We start from the raw sequence: 26,589 nt of genomic DNA, 5'->3' as shown, positions 1-26,589 counted from the left end.
CCCAAACAGTCAGTTAGCATACATGTATGACACATGCGCACTTTAGTACAGTACAGGAAAGCTTCTGGCACGTGTTACTGACTAATTGATTCGGAAGAGGGATTCTCTGGCCTCTTGTTCTGTATTATGTGTAGTTTATACAGAACTTGCTCAAGCATTAAGCTTAGCCACTAATGTTATGTTTAATATTTTGAATAAACAAGTTTCTTACCCCTTGGTTGAGATACTAATTATTTTGGATATATCAAAGATCTGTTATTAGAATTGCTTGTTTGGTTGTCTGTATATGTGGTATATATTATTTGACATTTCCTAATACAATTGTAATTTTCAGTCTGAATCAGATGCCGAAATCCTTGGGTTTAGTGATACAAAAGAAAAGCTTAACAAGAAAATTCAAGGTCTACACGATGACTTGTCAAGGGAGAGAAGTCTGCGTGAGAGTCTGGAGGAATCACACGATACCCTTCTGTCAAGGGTTCGGGAAATGGAGACAGTCGTTGAGACGGAGAGGTCACAGGTAATGATGGAAGACTGGAAATGGTGATTAGATTTTACATGTAGCAGTGAGATGTGGAGAGAAACGACTGAACCTTGCTATCTACCCACTAAATTCCCTGACATCAGGCTGCAACCAATGTTGTGGAATCTGAATCCAGATGTGCGATTGGTTGAGCACAGCCATTGAGGGTCTGTTAACAGGGCCCAGTTGTTCAAACTGTATAAGCTAATACCAGTATTACAATATATTTGCGATTTTAGCAAAACCCAACATGCAATACAATTGTACAGAGAGCAAATGGAACAACAGCAGATTTAGTAGATATTTAATATGCTGTTGCACAATTATTTATAGACCAAGTGCAAACCTGAAGATTTGGCCTAAAGTTAAATCTGTTATTACATATAGATCACATGACAATTTTGAACAACCAGAACCAGATTGTAGCAGACTGTAAATGTCACTAAATAGAGCTTGCTATGTTTGCCAGTAATGAGGCCATCAATAAAAAAATGTTTATTCGGCATAACCTGTCATTCTGGCTAATGAGAAAGATAGGCGTTTTTACAGAAATGTTGATGAATTATTCACTCAAAATTGTAATAAAAACTTTTAACAGTAGGTCTTTTTTTTTTTTTTTTTCATTTTTTGAGGTAAGCCTAGGTAACCCCCTGAACCTCATATCCAGTTCAGGACAATTAAGGAAGACCTTCCCACAGCCAGAGAGGAAGCCAGCATGAGCTGGACATGAACTCACTGTGAGCGTGTGGATGAGAAGCTCCTGAGTCATTGTGTAAAGTTCATTGTGGGAATAACCATGTTTGTATGCCCATCACACATGTATATAGATTGTTTTTCACACAGTTGAGAAGCCTGGCTGAGAACTGCAATGAGCTAACAGCAGAAGCCGTGAAAGCTAAAGAGAATCTCAAAGCGGAAACCGACCACAAGCAACTGGCTGTCAGAAAGTGTGAGATTCTTGAGAAAGAACTGGGTGAGTTTATAGGATTTTTCAGTATCTGTAGGGGCCTCTGTGACTCGGTTGGTTTATAGCGCGCTAGTGCAGCGTAATGATGCAAGAGCCTCCCACCAATGCGGTCACTGTAAGTTCAAGTCCAGCTCATGCTGGCTTTCTCTCCCGTATGTGGGAAGGCCTGCCAGCAACCTGTGGATGGTCAAGGGTGTCTCCCGGGCTCTGCCCGGTTTCCTCACATCATAACTCTGGCCGTTGTCGTATAAGTGAAATATTCTTGAGTACGGTGTAAAAGACCAATCATAAATAAATCAGTATCTGTGGTATCACTATCCACTGAGACAAAATTGTTACACATTATACAGCTCTCAGCACATTCTGATTCAGATGTCTTTGTGAGTCTCTTTATACAAGCCGCATGTTTCCCCGCATTCTGGGTGATTTGAATCAATGATATGAAATTTTGCATTTTACTGAAGCAGGAGAAGCAGACTTGACATTTATCAAATCAAAATGATTGGAACTCCCAAAACCGCACTGCGAGAAACAGTCCACTCAAGAAAGTGGTAGGTTAGATTGGTCTCAGTGCAACAAGTGTTGGCTTAGGGTTAGCCTTGGAAACTCAGTCAAGAGCTCGTTGTAAATATTGATGCTGTTATTTTGTGCCAGTGCTGACTACTGTGGGAAAGGATTTTGTTTAATCCTTTTTTAAATGGTGTGATTTGTTTTATTGACCAGCTGAATTTGACAAGTCACAAGAAATATGAACAGATATAAAACCACGTTCTCATGGTTCCATTTGTCAAACTCTACAACTTGTACCACTTTATTTCAGTCAAGGATTTACCTCCCTTGACAGCAGGTAGATTCTTTTATATCAGTGTTCAAGCATATGGGTCTATGGAAAATATTGTGCTTTTTACTTCTGTTTCTCAGTGCACAGGAGCAGATTGTGATGATTCAAAAGTAATTAACCTAACAAGAAATTCCACAGATAGATTTAATAGTTACAGGTAATCTCTGTGGTTGCTTAAATTGCATCACACTGGTACTTCTAAATGCTAAGAGAGTTGAATATTTGAACTGATGCCTGATACAAGAGAGGGAAATCCTTGAAAAGAGATCCTTGTAGCCTGTGTACTACTAAAACATGGAATACTGGTGGATGTCTCAAATCTGTGACAGATGTACATTTGTGAGTTATTGTCCATTAAACGTGACAGGTGAGAAAGTCAAGGAGTTAAGCCGTGGTGAAGAGGAGAGAGAAGTGCTGAGATCTGAGATCAGCAAACTCAAGTGTCAGTATGAAGATCTGATCCATCAGCTGGAACTCATGGAGAAGCTCATGCTGGAACATCAGGTTAGTGAAAACTGTACTGACATATATAGCAGTCGGCTTCATGACAGAAGGATTCTGCATCATGAAAGGAGCTAGCATAATGACCTAAGTCTACATCATGACAGGAGTCTATATCATGACAGGAGTCTACATCATGACAGGAGTCTGCATCATGACAGGGGTCTGCATTGTGGCCTGAATCTGCATCATAACAGGAGTCTGCATTGTGACAGGAGTCTGCATTGATGCAGCAGCCTGTATTGTGACTTCAGTCTATATCATGACAGGAGTCTGCATCATGACAGGAGTCTGCATTGTGGCCTGAGTCTGCATCATGACAGGCGTCTGCATTGTGGCCTGAGTCTGCATCATAACAGGAGTCTGCATTGTGACAGGAGTCTGCATTGATGCAGCAGTCTATTTTGTGACTTCAGTCTATATCATTCATGACAGGAGTCTGCATTGTGGCCTGAGTCTGCATCATGTCAGCAGCCTGTATTGTGACCTGAGTCTGCATCATGACAGCAGTCTGTATTGTGACCTCAGTCTGTATCATGACAGGTGTCTGCATCATGACTTCAATGCTTCATAAACATAATTAAATTTGTTTGTTGTATTTTCATTTATTCATTTTTTTTTCATCAGTTTCACTATTCATTATCTGATTTAACCTTTGTAGGAAGTTCATGCAGATGTTCAAGGAAAGAATCAGCGTCTCAAGGAAGCTCTTGAAAATGCAGAGAAGCAGAGGAGTAAAGCAATTCAGGTACAGTTCTAAAATAATCCCCCCAACCCACCCCCCACAGGTGCTTTTCTTAACCTGGACCAAAATATGTGTGAAGATGGCAATATCTGTAATTCTAAATTACAAAGTAAAAGATCAGTGAAAATTCAATTAACTTTAAATCAAAACCTTTTGGGGAAAGCGTCAAATGTTTTGACTAGCATGAGTTTATATTTACAGAGCTCTATAAATTCGTGTCAGAAATATATTAAACGTTTGACTCTTTTCCCAAAAGGTTCTGATTTAAAGTTACCTGCCCTCTGTTACTGGGTATCTGATCCTACATAAAGTAACGCGGGCCCTGTAGCCTGTTGTTTAGGACATTAGGCCTGCCTTCTTTAGGACATTATGTGGGTAAACTGGTAATGTAATACTCTTACATTATGCCCTCTTTATGATATTATGTGGGTAAACTGGTAATGTTATACTCTTGCCTTCTTTATGACATTATGTGGGTAAACTGGTAATGTAATACTCTTACATTATGCCCTCTTTATGACATTATGTGGGTAAACTGGTAATGTAATACCCTTACAGTATGCTTTCTTCATGACATTATGTGGGTAAACTGGTAATGTAATATTCTTGCATTATGCCTTCTTTATGACATAATGGGAGTAAACTGGTAATGTAATACTCTTACATTTGCATGGGCAAGTCGCCATTGTGCAGGATTACATATCCCTTTTATGCCTTGTGAGGCATTTTGTGTGTACGCTATAGGATCATTGCTGTGGGTAATATGCCCAGTCAGTTTGTTGAAGTTTTGGGACCAAGTGGAATTGACATAATTAGCATGCCATAATTCTTCATCCTGTTCAACTGCCTCTTCAATCAAAGTTTTGAACGTGCAGTTGCTGAGATTTATTTTATTTATTTATTTTGATTGGTGTTTTACGCCGTACTCAAGAATATTTCACTTATAAGACGGCGGCCAGCATTATTGTGGGTGAAAACCGTTCAGAGCGAGGGGGAAACCCACGACCATCCGCAGGTTGCTGGCAGACCTTCCCACATACGATTGGAGAGGAAGCCAGCATGAGCTGGACTTGAACTCACAGCGACTGCATTGGTTAGAGCCTCCTGGGTCATTACCCTGCGCTAGTGCACTAACCAACTGAGCCACGGAGGCCCCTGCAGTAGTTGCTGAGAGAACTATGGCTTGTTGAGAAATAATTGACACAGTTGTATGGAGCATGCAGCTTCTGTGACACAAACGAATCAATTTAGCGTCATTTTGATTTTTTTTTTTTTTTTTTTTTTGATTGGTGTTTTACGCTGTACTCAAGAATATTTCACTTATACGACGGCGGCCAGCATTATGGTGGGTGGAAACCGGGCAGAGCGAGGGGGAAACCCATGACCATCCGCAGGTTGCTGACAGACCTTCTCACATACGGCCGGAGAGGAAGCCAGCATGAGCTGGACTTGAACTCACATCGACCGCATTGGTGAGAGACTCCTGGGTCATTACGCTGCGCTAGCGCTTTAACCGACTGAGCCACGGAGGCCCCCGCGTCATTTTGAGAATAATAAATTACACTGGAAAAAGTGATTTAGAGGCCAAAAAGGTTGAAGATTCTCATTAAATACAACGCACAAGCCAGAAAGTAGTATACCTAATTTGGTTTTCTCTCCATAAATAACCTCTCAGATGGAGAAGGAAAACACTGAAAACCACATGAAGATGGAGGAGAAAGTGCGACAACTTCAGGCTACTGTGAAACAGCTGGAATGTGAGAATGAGGAGCTGGTAGCTAAAAGGTACAAACATTGTATACGACTACATAGTACTGTAATTGTACACATATATGTATCATTACATGTACTGTTGATGTACGTTTTAAAAGAAAAGACTACACTTCACTGAACATATATGTTCATCTATAAAATATCCTACAAGACGTTAAAAAAAAGACTTAATTTTCTATTCTTGTGATGATTCACATCTGACACAATATCTGAGATATTAAAGTAAGCAAAAGCATGCATTATCAGAATTGCTGCCATGTTGTCAGTTTTGACCATCCAAATGTGAGTTATTTCTATATCCCAAGGAGACAGCTATTTCTGCTCATGTCACCCAAAATTTGTTTTCCCTTTTAACCATGTGTGTGTGGGTTACAAGTGATGCAACATTGTATTTACAGTTGTTTTTAACATGGCTTTGTGAGAATTCCTGATAAAAAATTGATTTTATAGTTACTGGCCAGCACACTAATAAATACATGTGGCCATTCAGGTCTGTTTCCTCTCCTCTTCCGAAATAACTCTGGTTATATTGTTGCCTTTTCTTTTAATTTATTTATTTATTTATTTATTTATTTGATTGGTGTTTTACACCGTACTCAAGAATATTTCACTTATACAATGGCGGCCAGCATTATGGTGGGCGAAAACCGGGCAGAGCCCGGGGGAAAACCACGACCATCCGCAGGTTGCTGGAAGAACTTCCCACGTACAGCCAGAGAGGAAGCCAACATGAGCTGGACTTGAACTCACAGCGACTGCATTGGTGAGAGACCCCTGGGTCATTACGCTGTGCTAGCGCACTAACCATTTGAGCTCTTTTCTTTTAAGGTTATGATGTAAAGACTTTTTGGTTAGAAGCTGTCATTTTGTCACTGCCTGTCTTTTGTTGTTGATTATTATTCTTGCTTTCTGGTTAAAATTTTCTGTGAACATGATTTTATTATTGAAATACATGTATGCACATGTAGGTATTGTTTTAGCTCTTGAAATTAAAATACATGTACTTCTGGAGAACTACCGATCTTCTAGCTGTAGTCCATGTTATTTGCAAAATTCTTGATGTCATATTTCTGCTCTAAGATAGGAATGTGTTATTATTTGAACAATGAACAGGGAAGGGTTAGAGAATGAGGTGTTGGAAAGCAATGGCGTCCTGAAGAGTCGCGAGCGTGAGTTCCAACAGTCGACAGAGGCGCTGGAGGCTGAGCTGACAGAACTCAGAGGAAAGCTGTGTGATTTACAACAGGCAAAGGAGAGAGCGATGAAAGATAAGGAATCGCTTCTGGAAGAGGTTTGGCACTACATCTTTGTGGGAATTTAAAAATCAGACGACATATGTTTTGGTATATGACATTAAGTACATGAAACCAAGAGATGTTAATCAGAAGTACATGTATACATATCTATATAAAACTACCCGTTTTCTACACACCACATTAATCCCCATTGTTTAATACCTGACAACGTTCATGTCCTCATTTCCATCCTTTGTATAAGATAGACAGTCACATGTAAAACTAAACATTAGAGTACATCACGTTGCTTGTCAGTGGTTTGAAGTGAACAATGCTGTGGTTTTGGTGTCAGATGATTTATTCATGGTTTCATGCAAACAGAGCTGTGGTGGGGATGTCAGATGCTAAAGTGGCAAATTACAGTAGTGGACTGTTTACAGTATATTAGAGCAGAGTAGATCACAGTACACTTGTTTCCATGAATATGTGTTATCCCTGGATGCATGTGAACATTGCTATGGACAGGATGTCAGCATATCTTTGGCACCCCCCCCCCCCCCCCCCACCCCACCCACTCAGGTTTGCAACACAAACACGGATCCATGGATACATGTGAAGACGGGACTTGTCAGTTGATTGAAATGGAGCCACTTGACAAACTTCGTCGAGTTCAGATTTAAAATAAATCCAACCACCTGGACATTTCTCATGGAGTTTGACATATAGTTCATTTTATTGTTTTCCTTTCTTGTTATGAGAGTTACTTAGCGTAGGCGGTTTTTGAAGTACAAATGTTCATGCCACATGTACTGAAATAATGGTCTTTTTTTTAATAACAATTTTTCTGCAACGTCGGTTTTGTATTTTCTGCATCCATGCAACCATGGCTGCAATTGTCATAAGGTTGTGAGTTTTGATTATTTCTCAAAGATTTGGCTTTTCCAGGTAACATGATATAGTGTCACAAAGTTATATATACCTGTTTTTCCAAACTGATAATGTGCCAAAATTACATGTAGGGTTTATGTAGGTTTGCTTGTTTTAACTTTCAGTACACAAATAGAAGTAGCACATATTAATATATACAATTCTCCCATAGAAGGGCAAACCATCTACAGTGTAATTTGACAAAAAAGTTGACTAATTTGTCTCAAAAAACAATCTTTTTTTTCTAATTTAGTGACTGTGTTTCAGTGCAGTAACGTTGCAGTTCTATTGAGCTCAAAAAGCAAAGTAATTCATATATTTGTACAATATATACTCTCATCAGTGTTGAGTTATTTATTTCATTATGGTTTATCGTCATTCCAAGATCACTTCACTTAGGACGGGTTGCAAGATTCATCAGTGAAGGAAAGATAAGTAACCGTTGTAACCACTCACTTTGGCGCGTTACTGACAATTCCCCTAAATCAGACGCACGTCTGAGCCAAAGGCCTGATCAAAAAATGTTTGTATACATGTGAATGACATTGATTTCAATCAAAAGCAAGCCAGCGTGAGTAGGCCAGCAAGTTTACCACCAAGGCCCAGTAAAAACATGTATGTTTCTTTCCACCGATTCTCTTCCATGCGAGTTAAATGCTTGTATTAGTCAATCTACACCAACCTTTCTCCGACATGCATAAATTTAATGGTAAATTCTGGATAAATTGTTACAATATTCTTTGTTGACCCGTGGTTTTCCAGACAAAAGCATCAACAATTGAGCTAAACGTCTATTTCAATTTTTTCAGATGGGATTAAATAGTCAATAACACCTCATCTGACATATCTAAGATACAGCAAATCATCCCTAAGGTGATATAGCTCCTTCAGAGCTTCCGGGGCCTTGGCGCCTCCGGGCCCCCCCCCCCCTCCCTTTTTTTGGCTGGGACTCTAGGCCCCCCCCCCCCACACTTTGAATTTGCTTCCTATGCCCCCGCAGTATAATAGAGTCAAACAGATCACAGTACACATGTCTCTGTGGTTTCAGAAGATCAGCACTACCAATGGGATATCAGACAAGAAGTTGACAAATTACGGTATAATAAAGTCAAACCGATCACAGTACACATGTATCTGTGGTTTCAGGTGAACAGTGCTGTGGACGGGATGTCAGATGAGCGCTGGAGACTGAGGACAGAGTTACAGGACGCCAAGCTGGAGATCCAGAGTCTAACACAGGCCAGTAAACAGTTAGAGACAGAGAACAGCAGCTTACAGGACCGGGTTAGAGCACTGAGTTGTCAACAGGTGAACAGTCAATACCCTTTTTATTTGAAAAAGTTATACAGTGTATATATACATATATGTGCTTTTTTTTATCCCACTCTCCACAGACAGCCAGAGACATTAATTCTGCCCTTCTGTTGGACTCTTCATCCGTCTACCATGGGTTGGCCTGGGATTTTTATAATATTTTGTGTACAGGTTCACTTTGTGGAACCGTGCGTGAGGTTTTGCGTATGTAACAAATTCTGTGAGTTTCAATTGGTCATAGGTTTCCATGTAATCACTGCCCTAGATCTTGTCTGTGATAAAATTTTTATGTATTCTCAGATCATTTCAAAAGTCAGCAGCCTTGTATGCTTAACAAGTTTTTTTATTCTGATTACCTGATTGGTTTTTGTGTGCAGAAATTGTGTAAAATATTTTACTGCCTTGTGTGTAGATTCCTTTCGGGGTCGCTTTTATTGGAGATATTGGAGATGGTCAGCTTGATTCACCTGATGTATTTTGTGTATTCATTGGAGAGAAGCAGCTTCATATTGCTGTGTGTATTTGTGAATTCTTCAATTCCTACTCCTGACAGAAACAACTTGATATGCTGTTCACAGTCCTCACAGAAACAGTTTGATCCTCCATGTGTACATGTAGATATATTTGTGTATAGTTTGGTTCACAGTCCTCACAAAAACAGTTTGATCCTCCATGTGTACATGTAGATATGTTTGTGTATTGTTTGGTTCACAATCCTCATAGAAACATGTAGATATGTTTCTGTATGGTTTGGTTGACAGTCCTCACAGAAGCAGCTAGATTCAGCGCTAAAGGAGACCACAGAACAGAAGAACCGACTGGCGTATGACAAAGGTCGGTTACAGTCTCAAGTGACCCAGCTACAGGCAGAGGTAAACGCGCTGGCCAACACCAGAACAGAGGTTATACAGCTTAACAAACAACGAGACACAATGGAGGCCAAGTACCTTAAGGTATACAAGCATGGCTGTCTTCTGTACGGCAGGGTCATACGTGTACATGTATAAAAGAGAGAGTATATCCCGTAATACTACAGATGTTTCTGTAAAGCAGTATTAGATACCTGTGGTATACACACTCGCTGTATATGTCTTGTACAGCTGTGTCATGTACACGTGAAGAGTACCCTCAGTATTATAGACACTGATTGCATCCTAATCAGACTGTGTTTAGCCTCTCTTGATTGGATCTTATGTCTGAGGGGTTGTTGTGTTACATGTACCTTAGATAATACCAGAGCAGTTGGGACCCTGTTGCCATTTTGTTGACATCAGTTGCTCTTTTGGTGTCATTCTTGCAAAATTCGTAATACAACCGTTTAAAAAGGTTCATAATTCACTCTGTCATTCGATCATTCAGTCAAATTTTGACATCCTATCTTTTGACATTTGTCATTCACTTAGGTATGAATTGGCCTGAGTGTAGGATGAGGCTAGATTTTAAAAAATTCTTTAACCCCGTCCCTATCAAAAAAACCAGAGACGATCGGTAGTGAACACATCTTTCAAAATTTCAATAAAATGTGTAGGGCCTGTTTTTGGAGAGTCGGTCGGGTTATGCCAGGGTGCAGGTTAAAAGCAAACATATTTTTAAGCATGGCCTGTAATAAAAAACCTATGACATGAAACACCTGACAAAACAAAATTGATTTCTAATAAACATTCTGTTTCCCTTGTCCTCAGCTGAGTAGTGTTGTTGTTTGTCAGTGTCAGAAAGAGCTGAGTGAGTACAAGCTGAAGGGTAAACGTCTGGAGAGCCAGGTGAAGCAGTGTGAGGAGAGTGGAGAGAGGCGAGATAAGGACTTCTCCCTGGCGATACAGTCCAGAGATGAGGCCCTCAAGGAGAACTATCAGCTGTTAGAGCGTCTCAATACTATGGAAGAGCAGGAGAGTCACAAGGTATGAAGCTTTGTGTTCTCATTTCTCATTTCAAAATTTGATTTGTGGTTTATCTTTATGCTCTAGGCTTACGCTGTTGTGGTAAAAATCTTGGTTTTCAACACATTTTTGTTGGAAAAGAACACTTGAGACAGGGAAAAAACACTGAACCTCAAAAATTACCCATCAAACCTCTAGCCTTAAAAGTGGTAAAGCTTCCCCTACCTTAGTGAGAGACTTGTAGATTGCCTTGCTCTCACTGATCGTTGGACTCGTTGGTGACAGTAAGGTATGGTGTGCATATCTTTATGTCAGATGTGTACAAGTTTGTCCTGTATATGGAAAGGTATTTCAGCAACTTGCGGATGGTCATGGGTTTTCCCCGGGCTTTGCCCGGATTCCTTCCACCATACATTGGCCGCCTTCATATAAGTGAAATATTCTTGAGCACGGCGTAAAACACCAATCAGATAAATAAAAAAAATACAAGTTTGTCAGTAACTTTCCAAAGGTCACTGCCATCATATGTTAAAGTGAAAAATTATTCAGATTTGGTGTTAAACCATGGTCAGTCAACTTATAGTGAGACAACTTATCTGGTGTCATATGTACAGCATTATAAAGTCCAGCCAAACAGTAAACATACACAATGTATATGAATTTCTCAGTTTGAATTTCTCAGTTTTATTGATGCTTACTAACTTCCCTTCAGCTGTCTAGTCTAGATCAGAGACTGGAGCAGAGTAAGCGGGACAGCCGTAAGCTGACCCACACCCTGGAGGAGGTGATGGCGTCCCACACACAGCTGCAGACGGCGATGGAGAACCTTCATCAGGAGCTGGGACAGAAGGACTCACAGATCTCACAGCTCACCACAGAAAAGTGAGCAAATTGTCATACTTTTTTCAGCTCACATTCTTGTACATTAGTGAAGTATCGCATAAATTTTTTGTCTTTGTGATGCTGCATAAGTGAGATATCGCGGTTAAAAATAGGCAAAATCACATAGTGTTGAAGAAATTGACAGCACCACCATGTTATCAGTTTCTATAAATCAGGTGGGAGTTATTTCTGCTTACATCAGCGGAAGTCTGTTTCACCTTTTAACCATACGTGCCTGCAGGGGTATAAGTCATGCAACATCGTGGTTCTGGTTGCTCTAACTTGATGCAACGCATGACCTTGTAGGAATTCCTTATTAGAAGTTGATTTATGAGAGAAGACAAACTTTGCAGTACAAAATACTTTACAGAACATTGGTCACAAAATCTGTTCTGTTTAAAATCAATATTTCAGATAATGATATTTGTTCATATTCCAAAATGGAATGCGGAACAATAGATGAGCTGTTTTTGTATTGCCCAGTTGTTCAGAGTTTTTGGCAAGAATTAAAACACTGGTTTATAGATGTTGTGAAATACACAGTGCTTTCCTCAATCACCTTATTAATTATGGCTGGGAAAAGGAACAATTATTCCTGAATACTGTTTTTATTATTAACTACTTGTAAGCAGCAAATTTTTGACACAAGTTTGAAAACAGCAACTTTAAGTTTTATAACATTTTTACAGAATCTAAAATACCAGTATATCAGTGAAAGTTTGGCTGCAACAGTGAACCAGAACTTTAGAATATTTGACGTTAAATGAACATTTGTGAAACAAGTTGATTTATGGAGCGGCCAAGCACTGTCCGAAAAAAGAGGTCTTTGACCATTTGGGTGTGTTTCCACCAGTCTTCCTTTTAAAACTCTGGTTGTATTATTTGTTGTCTTTCTTTTTAAAGTGAAAGACAGCACCTGACTAATGTTTATGAACACTGAAAGACTACTATTCAAAGTATCTTAAACCGATATTAAATATTTTTTCAGATTTTTTTTTCAGCCTAGTAAAAGTTTAGTGAAACTTTGTCTTGACACAGCTTCAGCATGTCTCCATTATCGATGGCAGGGTGATGTCACGTTTAATCTAACTCTCTAAAGTCAAAGATAAATGTATTTCCCGTATGATAGTTTAAGAAGCAGCCTGTTGTAGAATGAAGTTGTGGACTTCATCCATGAAGGAAGGACCAAGTGATAAATAGCTCTCTCAAAAATTCAACATATTGGAAGGATATATCTTCCACTGCTTGAACCGTTCAAAACACTGTATAGTAAGTGTACTATATCATTTATGCAGTTTACTAGTAGCCTGCAGATGCACAGCCAGGGTATTCCTGGTTGATTTAGTAGCCTCCAGAGTGGTTGTGCTGGTGATTTTGACCCTAGTTAAATGTTTATAAAATTGCAATAGGATTGTTGTACAACTGGATTCATGCTCAATTCTGGCAGAAATGGAAATAAATCTGAGCACCACTGAGACTGATCTAGGAATTCAACTGTCGCTGGATTTTATGTTTCAGTTAGTAGTGGCAGCTTCTAAGATGACAGTAGATGACACCTATTGATCACAGATGTCATAGAAAGAACGTCGGCTTTAGCACGGTGTTTCAATAACTTTACTGTATTTCATAAAAGAAAACAGAAAAAAAATCCTTTGTATGTAAGAAAGACAAAGGGCAAAATTTAAAATCTTCAGTTCTAATATATTCGGAACAAAAACAAAATGTCTTAAGACTTAATTAAGCATTGTCCAATGAGATGCTGTCTTCTCATTGCCTTAAACCTTCAGCATCCGAAATGAATTTTTCACTGAATCAGATATTTGTTATTTACCAACTGCATGCTGACTAAATGCTAAGATAAACGACAAAAATGTATTGGTATAATTTGAACAGCGTGTCTAAGTAGGTCTAAGGTTTACTGGGGAGATGAGTGCTGTGTGGGCTGAGAAGGTATACTGCTGCCTGACATAATTTGAGTACCATCGTTGAATATTACACAGCTTGTAAATCAACTGATTTTAGTCTGTGGTGGTCCGTATATGATACAGACTTGTCCCACAACATTGCATGAAATTGCCTATCGGCTACAGGTAAATAAATCGCTGTACACGATCTCAACATGATGTTTTATCAGTAATTCTGTGTTATCACATGTCACTTTATGGAGTGAATGGGTAAAGGCTAGGTCATAGCTTAGGCCGCAAAATCTGATAGCAACGTGTTTGATTGGATAAAATTCTCAAGATGGCTGCCTCGTTTCACACCAGCCATTTGTGCAGTATTGCCATTTGGTTCTACATGTTATTTGGTGAAATCTCATTAAAATAATAAAGTTTGATGCTTTTCAGATAGCTTGAGTATCCTGCTTTCGATTGAAATATGTTTTAGCGAGATGCTGTCTTGTCCTTTTAAAGTTTCTCATTCATATGTGAAACGGTTGAGGAAGTGAACATGCCTGGATATAACGTGAACCAAAAAAATCATCTTAATTGACAGTTTCCAAAAGCTGCTTTTACCATGACTTGAAGATTTTATAAAAGCTTTTGTATCAGTGAAGCCAAGTGTACATGTAACTGTGTCTTGTTTTGGTTTTTTCAGATCACAGGCAAAGTCACTTGTACGAGATTTACAGCATGAAGCAGAACTGCTCAAAGAGAGGCTGGTAGCAGTGGAAATGCTGGAATCTAAGGAGGTATGGCTACATAAATGCAGCAGTGTGGTCCATAAAACGTCTGTACATCACATTTGATATTAAAATCAAAGAAGATTTTAGCCCAAAATTAAAATGTGATTTTGGATGATTTGTTTATTTATTTGATTGATGTTTTACATTGTACTCAAGAATATTTCACTTATACGATGGTGGCCATCATTATGTTGGGAGGTAACCAGGCAGAGCCGAAGAGAAACTCACGACTATCCGACTATCCGAAGGTTGCATGCAGACCGTGCCACGTATGGCTGGAGAGGAAGCCCCCCTTGGCCACTGAGGAAGGCCCCCTTGGCCACTGAGGAAGCCCCCCTTGGCCACTGAAGCCCCCTGATTTTAGATAAGAACACTTTTATGAACACACTGATTGGTAGTCAGGCTGTTAAGTCCTGTTTCTTGCTCACAAACACTCAACTCTGACTCTAACCCAATTAGCTGCAGTTTTAAGTCAGGAAGTTTGAAGTAGCTGAAGAAGTACAAAGATTTATGTTTACCTAAATGGATTTATGTAGCTTTGTTCTTCTCACTGTGTCTGGCCTCTGTTTGAGATTTAAGGCACTCAGGGTGCCAGTTGTAGCCTTGTGTTTGTTGAGCACCACATATGACAAAAGTTTGTCTGTAACTTGCCAAAGGTCATGCGTTTTCTCAGGGCATTTCAGTTTCCTACAACTCTTTTCATACTTTAATCTTCATCTGGCTAACTAATTAACCACAGATACTCGTAAATAAAGCGATTTCTTTATCCTCTGCTTTTCAGCTGGAGCCCTTGAGGAAAGCTCTTAAGCAGTGTAGGGACGACAATACCAAAATGGCTAACTCCCTGGAGGATGTGTTAGATTCCAACTGTGGGCTTCAGACTACCGTGGATAAACTACAAGCAGATGTAGAGAAGAAGGACGCCCTGATTTCCAAACTCAAAGATGCTAGGTAAGACAGGGAGACAGGTGCAGTCTGAGATCAAAGATAACATTTCAGCATTTCTGAGTTTGATTTAATTTTACCATTGTGAATCGAGTACTGAGAGTGTTATATATCAAGGCTTTGTCATTAGGATTGAATGAATGCTTATTGCTTAGCGCCATTTTGGATTCCAGCCATATTGTGGTGACCATTACTATTGAGATCCAGTGTGTTGTATTAATTTCTGCAATACATGAAGTGCTTATGATATGCTGTTGTTAATATATGAGTTGTAAGGATAACATGTAGACAGCTTGTGATATGTTTGAACCTATATTTGACAGAGAAAAAGAGTTTAAGACTGTGCAAAATGAGTTAAAAACTTACGAGGAGCGACTGAAGGCTGTCAAAGATCAGCTGAAGCAAGAACGAGAAAAGTCCATCAAGAAGACAAATAAAGATGTCTCCGAGGTAAGATATGCATTAACGTATACTTTCTCTCCATCAGAGTTATGGCCCTTAGCCTGACCTGTTTTTTCCATTTGTACATTTGCCATACACATGTATCAACAACTTTCCTCAACTGATATAGCTCAGCATGTACATTTGTACAGTACTAACCTGAGAGGTCTCCGCAGCATGGCACTAGCATACCACTAGCTCGCCACATGCTCATCACTAGCACAGCTCATCACTAGCACATCCCACATCTCACACCTAGTACGCCACTAGCTAACCACCAGCAAACCGCTAGCTCACACATAGCATTCCACCAGCACACCATTAGCACACCACAAACAGCTCCTTACCGTTCCACACTACCTTCATCTTCTTAGATGGTGGGGTTTATACTACTGTGCAGTAGTCTTTGTGTCTGGTGACTACCCAGATGTACCTGTCTGTAAAACTACCCATTCTGATACCAGTCAACAGCTGATTGTGCTCAGTATGGTTACTCATGAACTTTAGTACGATTAAAACTGTACTATGTTCAGGGAGTCCATTGCTTTTTTTTGCTTTTTTTTTTATTTGCGAATAGCAACTCTGTGGAAGGACTTCATTGTCTTGGATGGTATTATTATTCTTGATTTTGGGGCACATTTTCAAGAAGAACATTCTTCGCTTCTTGTTTGTGTTTTTTTCTTAATTGAAAGAAGTATCTCCATTTAAATCAGCAGACCTCTTAAGTGATGATTTTCTCTTGTAGTGATTTCTTAAATGCACAGATCGGCACGATATGGCTGAAATATTGCTGATGTGGAGTTAAGCCATAATCATTCACTCATTCATTCAGTAGCACAGAAGTTCTTTTTTTCTTGAAAAACCAGGTCATAAAATTGTATTTAAACTCCATGCAAAGAGAGCAAATATTTATGTACTGAACAGAGGAAGTGAATAATTCTTCATGACATAATCAGAATTGTAATTTACCTCCAAAATCCTTCCCTATCAGATGAAGAAGCAGACTGAAGGAATGGCAACAAAGAATGGAGAATTGTCGAGAGCTAACCTTGAATTGCGACACAAACTGACAGAACAGGAAGTGCTAGTGAAAGAGCTACGCCAGAAACTATCCAATCAAAAGGCACAGAATGATCACATGGCCAGAGCAAAGAAACAAATGGAGGAGCATGTGAAACACTTAAAGGTCTGTAAAACTATACTGTTTGTAGCGGGCTAATACCACATGGTGTGTGTAACAAGCTATGTAGTGTACATGTAGCAAGCTAAAACCACAGGGTATGTGCATGTAGCAAGCTAAAACAACAGGGTATGTGCATGTAGCAAGCTAAAACCACAGGGTATGTACATGTAGTGTACATGTAGCAAGCTAAAACCACAGGGTATGTGCATGTAGCAAGCTAAAACCACGGGGTATGTACATGTAGTGTACATGTAGCAAGCTAAAACCACAGGGTAAGTGCATGTAGCAAGCTAAAACCACAGGGTATGTACATGTAGCAAGCTAAAACAACAGGGTATGTGCATGTAGCAAGCTAAAACAACAGGGTATGTACATGTAGTGTACATGTAGCAAGCTAAAACCACAGGGTATGTGCATGTAGCAAGCTAAAACCACAGGGTATGTACATGTAGTGTACATGTAGCAAGCTAAAACCACAGGGTATGTGCATGTAGCAAGCTAAAACCACAGGGTATGTGCATGTAGTGTACATGCAGCAAGCTAAAACCACAGGGTATGGACATGTAGCAAGCAAAAACCACAAGGTATGTACATGTAGTGTACATGTAGCAAGCTAAAACCACAAAGTATGTGCATGTAGCAAGCTAAAACCATGGGGTATGTACATGCAGTGTACATGCAGCAAGCTAAAACCACAGGGTATGTGCATGTAGCAAGCTAAAACCACGGGGTATGTACATGCAGTGTACATGCAGCAAGCTAAAACCACAGGGTATGTACATGTAGCAAGCTAAAACCACAGGGTATGTACATGCAGTGTACATGTAGCAAGCTAAAACCACAGGGTATGTACATGTAGCAGGCTAAAAGCACAAGGTATGTACATGTAGCAAAGTAAAACCATAAGGGATGTACATGTAGTATACATGTAGCAAGCTAAAACCACAGGGTATGTACATGTAGCAAGCTAAAAGCACAAGGTATGTACATGTAGCAAAGTAAAACCATAAGGGATGTACATGTAGTATACATGTAGCAAGCTAAAACCACAGGGTATGTGCATGTAGCAAGCTAAAACCACAGGGTATGTGCATGTAGCAAGCTAAAACCACGGGGTATGTACATGTAGTGTACATGTAGCAAGCTAAAACCACAGGGTATGTACATGTAGCAAGCTAAAAACACAAGGTATGTACATGTAGCAAAGTAAAACCATAAGGGATGTACATGTAGTATACATGTAGCAGGCTAAAACCACGGGGTATGTACATGCAGTGTACATGTAGCAAGCTAAAACCACAGGGTATGTACATGTAGCAAGCTAAAACCACGGGGTATGTACATGTAGTATACATGTAGCAAGCTAAAACCACAGGGTATGTACATGCAGCAGGCTAAAAGCACAAGGTATGTACATGTAGCAAAGTAAAACCATAAGGGATGTACATGTAGTGTACATGCAGCAAGCTAAAAACACAGGGTATGTACATGTAGCAAGCTAAAAGCACAAGGTATGTACACATGCATGTAGCAAGCTAAAAGCACAAGGTATGTACACATGCATGTAGCAAGCTAAAAGCACAAGGTATGTGCATGTGCATGTAGCAGGCTAAAACCACAAGGTGTGTACACGTGCATGTAGCAGGCTACAGCCACAAGGTATGTACATGTAGTGTACATGTAGCAAGCTAAAACCACAAAGTAAGTACACATGCATGTACCAAATTAAAACCACAAGGTAGGTACACATGCATGTAGCAAACTAAATGTATTTATTTATTTATTTATTTGATTGGTGTTTTACACCGTACTCAAGAATATTTCACTTATACGACGGCGACCAGCATTATGGGGGGTGGAAACCGGGCAGAGCCCGGGGGAAACCCACGACCATCCGCAGGTTGCTGAAAGACCTTCCCACGTACGGCCGGAGAGGAAGCCAGCATGAGCTGGACTTGGACTCATAGCGACCACATTGGTGAGAGGCTACTGGGAGAGAGGCTACTAGAGCGCTAAACTACTGGGCTGTAGCAAACTAAAGCCACAAGGTATGATCATGTACTGTGCATGTAGCAAACTAAACCACAGGTATGTGCATGTAGCAATCTATAAACCACAAACCACAGCAGCCTAAAACTACCCTGCAGTTTGTAATAGGCTGATACCACTTATTATTTGTAGCATGCTAGAACCCCACACTGCATCTAGAAGGCTAGTAACATTTATTGTACACAGCAGACAAGAAAATAAGTTTGTGAAAAAGAAAAAAAAAGTTAGATGTATTTTAAAAGCAACACTAGTATGTATACTATATTTCTTGTGAAAAGGTGCATCACATGTAAAGTAATCCACTTGAACAACTTTGTCAGTGACCTTGTACATAACATCTGTCTGCTCATGTACAGGTTGTCCGTGAGGAGCTAGATGACCTTGAGAAAGTCAGAGATGAGTATGTAGAGAAAAATAAACAACAGGTAAGGAATGCAAGTGTAAAAGAAGATGTTAAAAGGAAAATGGCAAGTGCCTGTGTGAAGTTCTGCACTGGTAGTGTTAAAATACAATCCTATTCTTTTCTAAACAATTTATGTCATTGTTGTGATTTCTAAAGTATTGGAACTTGTTTAATTGGCATTCTCGAAATGGTAACAAGGAGAAAAGTCTAGAAGAGAGTTTTATTGTGTGTTGGGTGCTTCAAACACAACCTGTAAACATACAATGAGGAAGTTTTGAGTTCAACTCTTTCATTGCTAAAGGTAAAAAAAGGTGTCCTTCTGTACAACGTGACCTGGCAGAATGGTTAGGCAACCATTTTTGATTACATTTACTTTAACATGCGCATCTGAAAAAGTGTCATAAAAAGTTCTGATTAGACAAATGGTGGAGGAAATTGTAGAGCTGAGCATTTGTGAACATGACAATTTGTGGAGTCTCCAGAACAAGGTGAATGTTAGGTGATTGGGAAATTTGTCAGTCAGCAAAGTTGCCTAACTCTGACAAGTCACATGATGTTTTCATCTTCAGCAACGAAAGGGTTCGATCTCTTATTAAAGACTTGTTTAAACAATAATACAAACTGGAGCTTGATGAAATTTGGACTTTGGTACGCCCTTTTAGAAGCTGTAGAGGCCCTGATCTGACTACATATTGCTTTATTTTTCTATAACTTTCAGAAGTAAATTAAAATCCAATCATATTGAGTTGATTTGTGAGCCTAATTATAAAGTAGAAAGGACAAAATTTATCTTTTTTACTGACTTTTCTAAGGCTTAATTCCCCATTGTTGTAATGCATTTTGTCCCTGTGTTGTAAGGCTGCATCAATAGCAGAGCTGCTTGGTCAGCTTGGGTCGTTACAGTGTGAACTGCGTCATCTCGCCCAGGCCCAGTTCACAACACAGGAACTTGTGCAGCAGAAGGACGAAGAGCTGAGAAAGGAAAGAACTCTCCGTGAAGAAATGGCCAGGAAGTACAGGGTATGCTGGTTTAACAATACCATGAAATGTCACCACAGAAAGTGCATTATTAGAGGCAAATATATGTCACAGAGTATTACTTTTGGTGATGAGTGAGTGAGTGCTTGAGGTTTGATGTCGTGCTCAACAATTTTGCAGTCATATGACAACGAAGGAATCCTTAGGGTGTATGTAATGTACCTTCTTTTCGCAGGACGGATTTCCGCCGCTCTTTTATCTAGTGCTGCTTCACTGAGACAACTTACCGAAGGCAAGTAAGCCGCCCTGCCCAAGCCATTATACTGATACGGGTCAACCAGTCTTTGCACTATCCCCTTCATGCTGAACACCAAGTGAAGAAGTTACATTTTCCTCTTTTAAAGTCTTAGGTGTGACTCGACCCAGGATTGATCCTGGATCTACTGCTCCTGAAGCAGACGCTCTACCAACTGTGATATCCAGGCCGGTCTTTTGGTGCTGAAAATGGTATCTTTCCAGGAGGATATCAGCCTACCTTCCAAACAAAAATTAGAACACTTAAGATGAATAGACTTCTCAAATTTAGGCAAAATGTACACAAACGTCCTGGGTGAAAGTTTGGGTCATTTGCCATAGTTCATCCAACATTACATCTTATGTACATCTTGCGTGTTATTAAATCTAGCTACTGATGACTACAACTTTAAGTCATGAGGTTTTTCATTTGAGCTTACATTTCTTTTAGTAGTTATTGTGAGAGGACCGTGACTAAAGGGTCAGCGGCTGGTCATGGTGCTTGTGGCATGAACACATAGGGTGCAAGTTCATACCCAGCCTTCGACAGGGAATTTGTAGATTTCCAGCTCTCACTCCTTAAGGGGCCTTTACAGTGACAGTAAGAGATCTGCGATGTTTGCTTCGCTGTTTGGGCAAGATCACTTGTCTTGCAACAATATAGAGTTCATATCTGCACGACACATATCTGAAAGTATCTTGCCAAAGGTCAGTGGTTCACCCTCGATACTCCAGTGTCCTCCAACCGTGAAACTGACCTCTGTCGTAGTTTTAAAAATTCTTGAAGTTGGCTTTAAACACCAATCAAATGAATAAATTTTAATAGTTGTATTTGAATGTAATTCCTAACAGGATTCAAGAAGGAGTCGAGAGGAGACAGAGAAACAAAACAAAGAATTTGAAGAAAGGATCAGACTGGCAAATGAAGAATCTCTAGAGGTGTGCAGTCAATTAGTAGGACAGACTTACCAGTAGTAGTTTTGCACAGAATTTTGTCTAAATTCATGAAATTTGACTTGAGTTTTGCTATTGCCTCCTTGATAACACAGTTTAGGAATTTTTAAATTTTGTTATCCAGAATCTTTCTGTTTAGAAATAATGCTTGTTAAAAGTACTTATTATTTTGTTCATTGTTAACTTGATATGTGTAATTGCTGAGATGCATATTGCTGGCAGTTGTAATTTCATACTTGTAAATATTTTGTGTCATCAGGTGTCCAGAAATCTTGAAGCCGCTCATGACTGGTTCAAAATCAAGTTTGACTCCTTGCAAGATGAACTAGTTTCATCAAAGTAAGTCCATCAGCTGTGTTGTACACTCAGGGGTGCAGGTTTTTTACCAGTTTTTTTATTCCCTTAGAAGTGAAACTATATGAGTAGCTAAGACCAAATTTGCACACATCATAAACTAGATTAGACACTTTACTCAATGTAGCCATCTTTGAAAGAAATTCCCTTTAAAACCTGTCCCCTATTTTTATTAGACCTAAATATTTCCTGACCTGGTTGGTTTGAAAATTTACTTCATTGCTAGATCATAAGCTAAATCTGTGCATGGGGAATAGGGAAATGCCTTTGACACCGTTTTTGACATTTAGTTTGGCGCTTAAAGTTTTTAAACTACACACATATATGAATATCTTTTGAGAAAGTTCCAGGTTTTAATTATGTTTTAAAAGTGGCTCTTCTTTTTTAGACATATCCAAGCAGAGCTAGAACATGATAATGAGATCCAGAAGAAAAAGCTGGAGGAAGAGAGACAGAGAGCCAAGATGGCTGCTGAGAGAGCCAAACAGATGATAAAGGTGGGCTTATTATAAGTGTTTGGGGATCATGTTCTGTCATTTTTCCTTCACTTTGTGAGTATGAAGCTGCAGAGCATTATTCCTTCACCTTGTGAGTATGAAGTTGCAGAGCATTGTTCCTTCTCCTTGTGAGTATGAAGGTGCAGAGCATTATTCCTTCTCCTTGTGAGTATGAAGTTGCAGAGCATTTTTCCTTCTCCTTGTGAGTATGAAGTTGCAGAGCATTATTCCTTCACCTTGTGAGTATGAAGCTGCAGAGCATTATTCCTTCACCTTGTGAGGATGAAGCTGCAGAACATTATTCCTTCACCTTGTGAGTATGAAGCTGCAGAACATTATTCCTTCACCTTGTGAGTATGAAGCTGCAGAACATTATTCCTTCACCTTGTGAGTATGAAGTTGCAGAGCATTATTCCTTCACCTTGTGAGTATGAAGGTGCAGAGCATTATTCCTTCTCCTTGTGAGTATGAAGTTGCAGAGCATTTTTCCTTCTCCTTGTGAGTATGAAGTTGCAGAGCATTATTCCTTCACCTTGTGAGTATGAAGCTGCAGAGCATTATTCCTTCACCTTGTGAGGATGAAGCTGCAGAACATTATTCCTTCACCTTGTGAGTATGAAGCTGCAGAACATTATTCCTTCACCTTGTGAGTATGAAGTTGCAGAGCATTATTCCTTCACCTTGTGAGTATGAAGCTGCAGAGCATTATTCCTTCACCTTGTGAATATGAAGCTGCAGAACATTATTCCTTCACCTTGTGAGTATGAAGCTGCAGAACATTATTCCTTCACCTTGTGAGTATGAAGCTGCAAAACATTATTCCTTCACCTTGTGAGTATGAAGCTGCAGAACATTATTCCTTCACCTTGTGAGTATGAAGCTGCAGAGCATTATTCCTTCACCTTGTGAGTATGAAGCTGTAGAACACTATTCCCTCACCTTGTGAGTATGAAGTTGCAGAGCATTATTCCTTCACCTTGTGAGTATGAAGCTGCAGAACATTATTCCTTCACCTTGTGAGTATGAAGCTGCAGAACATTATTCCTTCTCCTTGTGAGTATGAAGCTGCAGAACATTATTCCTTCACCTTGTGAGTATGAAGCTGCAGAGCATTATTCCTTCACCTTGTGAGTATGAAGTTGCAGAGCATTATTCCTTCACCTTGTGAGGATGAAGCTGCAGAACATTATTCTTAATATCCAATTTTTGTGCTCTTGTTTACTGCTTACCCAGAAGGCTGTATTTCTGGAGGAAATCTGTCTGTTGTTGTCATTTTTTTGAAGTCTTCTTTAGTCAGAAAACCACGAGTCACCTAGTTGACTCCAAACATCACTTGAAGTTATGCTTGTGTCATGTTTTTGCAGTCTAGTCGTAAAACCATCAGCCGTCTGGGTGACTACACAGAGCTTACAGGTCATGACCCCAAACATCATGTGATATCATTACATGATCAGATCGAGAAGGAGAAAAGTAGAAAGCAGGAGAAAAATAACAGCGGAAATTCAAAGGTAGATTATTTCTTTGAATAAGATTTGAGTATCTAGGATTAGGATTATCCTAGGATTATTATATGACATGTACATTGTATATAGACTGTTAAATGCCACACTACATATACACTTCCTGTGTTAATGTTTGTTCATTGGGTATTGGGACATCCAAATCTAGAAATGAGCTACTCCTTCTCCATTTTTCATAGCACAGCTTGCCTGAAGACCTTTATTTGCTGTAAACTTCAGTGTGCTTTTCTGTGATTCTAGTGCTTCAGAAATTTACTAGTGTTAAAGCCCATTTATATTTGTACATAAATGTTTCTTGTACTCCATTTGCATGTATTCATTTATGAGGATTTGGAGAAATCGATCTCAAATTTTAAGTCAGAAGTGTGTTTTAATAAGACAAATGTTCCTAGGAGTGTTATTTGTGATTCAATTGTTTCAGTTGTCCAGCAGTCAACAGCTTGAAGCTTTAATCAGCAGGTACAGTAAGAGGTGACAGATAACGACTCTGTAATTAAGGACTCTGGCCATCAGCACTGTTGGATCAGAGCTGTGTTGACAATAAGCACTTGACGACGCTCGTGTTGCCATTTGCTCAGTGTAACGTTCGTTGAAGACCACTTGTCTTCCAAAGTGTACATATCTGTCCTGTCTGTATGGCAACGCATGGAAAAGTTGGTCAGGAACTGGCCAACAGTCCGTGATTCACACCTCCCAGAAAACTGACTGCCATCCTATAATACTCTAAGTGTGGCATCAATAAAACAACAATCGAATTAAATCAGGCTAAAATGACCAGGTGTCCCAAAAATTAGACAAAATAGGGTAGTGCAATGTAACTCCTCGTTTAGATTGCCACTTTAAATCTCAGTTTGTTCAGATAACATCAAATGGATGCTCCAATAATTGGATTTGTTTAAAACGGTTTGAATGGACACAGACATAAACTCTGGATACTGTATCTTTATGGGGTGTTTGTGGGACCAACTATTAGCCCATCTGTACAGTTACAAGTTGTTAATTGTTTGTGTGAAAAAAATAACCAGACCATTTTGGTGACGAGACTTGCTTGATATTTGCTATGTCGTATTTATTCATTGGTGTATTTAATTTTTTTTTTTTTTAACCACGATCACTATGTCGGAAAGTAGTGTTTCTGGGAATATAATTGGTGTTGAAATGATAGGATGTATATGTATGCATGTGTTTGGTGGCGATATTATGCTGTTAAAGTCTAGTAGAAACTCTTTCGATGTCAGACTGATCTAGTTACATATGTATATTCATCCAAATTCACAAAGTATGTAGAACCATGTACAATCCGCATTGATCAGTATTACTTCTCCACGTTTTAAGGGTTTGTAACTGTGACTTTTTAGGTCATGATTTCTTTATGTGTTTACAATGTAAGACAGTTACATTTTAAAGAAATAGAGTTTTTAGTTGTTGTTTTTTTTTAAATTGAGATTCCTGTTAATGTTTTAGTTACTAATCCGATTGTACTGCACATTTTACAGTTATGCTGTATGGTTTGCTGTTTATTTATTTTTTTCATGCACATGATGCAATGTTACATGAAGATCTGATCATTATGCAGTGTTCCAGGGGTTTGAAAGATGAAAAGATCTTGAATTTCAGTAATTTAATAAATGGATATAGAAAAATAATCTCTGCTTCCTATTGTCAGCGTACAAGTTCAGCCTTTTATAAAATCTGGCAATGCATTGATTTGTGTTAATTGATTGTGGAAATAGTGTTATGCTGCGGTCATGAACTAGGGCCATTGGTCGCTGAAGGCTGATCTTTGAAAAACATCTAATAGTAATTGTCTTGAAATAGTTTGAAAAAAGATCCTCATTAGCCAAATCAGAAAAGAGTGGGAACTTTATATGTATAAGTATTTTATAGACATTGAACAAACCTTGTCGATCATGTAAATAAACGAAGTATTTATTGGATAATGAATATGATCGTTGTTAATCCTTTTACATGTCTTTCATTTAATTAAAACAATAAATTACTGGATTAGCAAAGCTAATTCTGTATCGAGGTATATTAACGGACCGGTGCCTAGCTGCCCTTGATACTTAGTACTTAATCCTTTGTGTGTCATCTTCGGTGACCGTGAGTACTGCTTAAAGCATTAGTTCGTTTCACATTTCCCACCCCCCCCCCCCCCCCGGGTTCTGCCCGGTTTCCTCCTAATATAATGAGGGCCGCCGTGGTATTTTAACGAGAGAAATATTCTTTAGCACAGCCTAAAGCACCACTCAAATAAATACAAAAATTTCACATTTCAGCAGGTACATTGAGTAGCATGTTTGTTTTTACCTTGTGTTCACATAAAGTTGGCCATTTGCACGAAGCGCGCGTAGGCTACAAAATTCAAAAGTCTCCAAAACTCGGTTCCCGTTTTAGGAAACGGTGATAATTTGTGCCTGTCGTGGCCTCAGTGGCTACACACATATATTGACACAGGTCTGGCTTTGTCATATATAGTTTTGTCACACTTAAGAAATGGTAATATTCTTGAGTGAGGCGCATAACACCAATTAAAAAAATAAATAAAATAAGAAATAAAAGGTAGCTTGTTATGTGATATTGGCCTTACCCACTTAGTGAACAAATAAACATTCTTGTACAAAAAGTGATTTAATAAAAAACGTCTCTGTGCATGCTATTTACACTGAGCCTTACAGCTCTGATTTATGCTAATTATTT

At 39.2% G+C, this 26,589-nt stretch overlaps 1 protein-coding gene across 1 annotated transcript in view; it reads left to right on the top strand.

The window, feature by feature from the left end:
- LOC135475764 (coiled-coil domain-containing protein 150-like) overlaps positions 1–26,019 on the top strand; it is a 31,721-nt gene extending 5,702 nt beyond the window's left edge. The window contains exons 3-23 of the mRNA XM_064755702.1: positions 335–520; positions 1,367–1,496; positions 2,699–2,835; positions 3,494–3,580; positions 5,253–5,362; positions 6,464–6,641; positions 8,659–8,820; positions 9,588–9,779; positions 10,533–10,724; positions 11,416–11,585; positions 14,184–14,277; positions 15,053–15,222; positions 15,540–15,666; positions 16,649–16,843; positions 19,246–19,314; positions 20,151–20,312; positions 21,417–21,503; positions 21,778–21,857; positions 22,261–22,369; positions 23,734–23,877; positions 24,311–26,019. Coding sequence (XP_064611772.1) covers positions 335–520; positions 1,367–1,496; positions 2,699–2,835; positions 3,494–3,580; positions 5,253–5,362; positions 6,464–6,641; positions 8,659–8,820; positions 9,588–9,779; positions 10,533–10,724; positions 11,416–11,585; positions 14,184–14,277; positions 15,053–15,222; positions 15,540–15,666; positions 16,649–16,843; positions 19,246–19,314; positions 20,151–20,312; positions 21,417–21,503; positions 21,778–21,857; positions 22,261–22,369; positions 23,734–23,877; positions 24,311–24,364 — 2,835 coding nt within the window. The 3' untranslated portion in view covers positions 24,365–26,019. The remainder of the gene's footprint in view (positions 1–334; positions 521–1,366; positions 1,497–2,698; positions 2,836–3,493; positions 3,581–5,252; positions 5,363–6,463; positions 6,642–8,658; positions 8,821–9,587; positions 9,780–10,532; positions 10,725–11,415; positions 11,586–14,183; positions 14,278–15,052; positions 15,223–15,539; positions 15,667–16,648; positions 16,844–19,245; positions 19,315–20,150; positions 20,313–21,416; positions 21,504–21,777; positions 21,858–22,260; positions 22,370–23,733; positions 23,878–24,310) is intronic.
- Positions 26,020–26,589: the final 570 nt, after the last annotated feature.

Source organism: Liolophura sinensis, chromosome 9, assembly GCF_032854445.1.
Source record: "Liolophura sinensis isolate JHLJ2023 chromosome 9, CUHK_Ljap_v2, whole genome shotgun sequence".
Lineage (NCBI taxonomy): Eukaryota > Metazoa > Mollusca > Polyplacophora > Chitonida > Chitonidae > Liolophura > Liolophura sinensis.
Note: the sequence above shows the minus strand (reverse complement) of the source record. Positions and strands in the feature narration are given on the sequence as shown.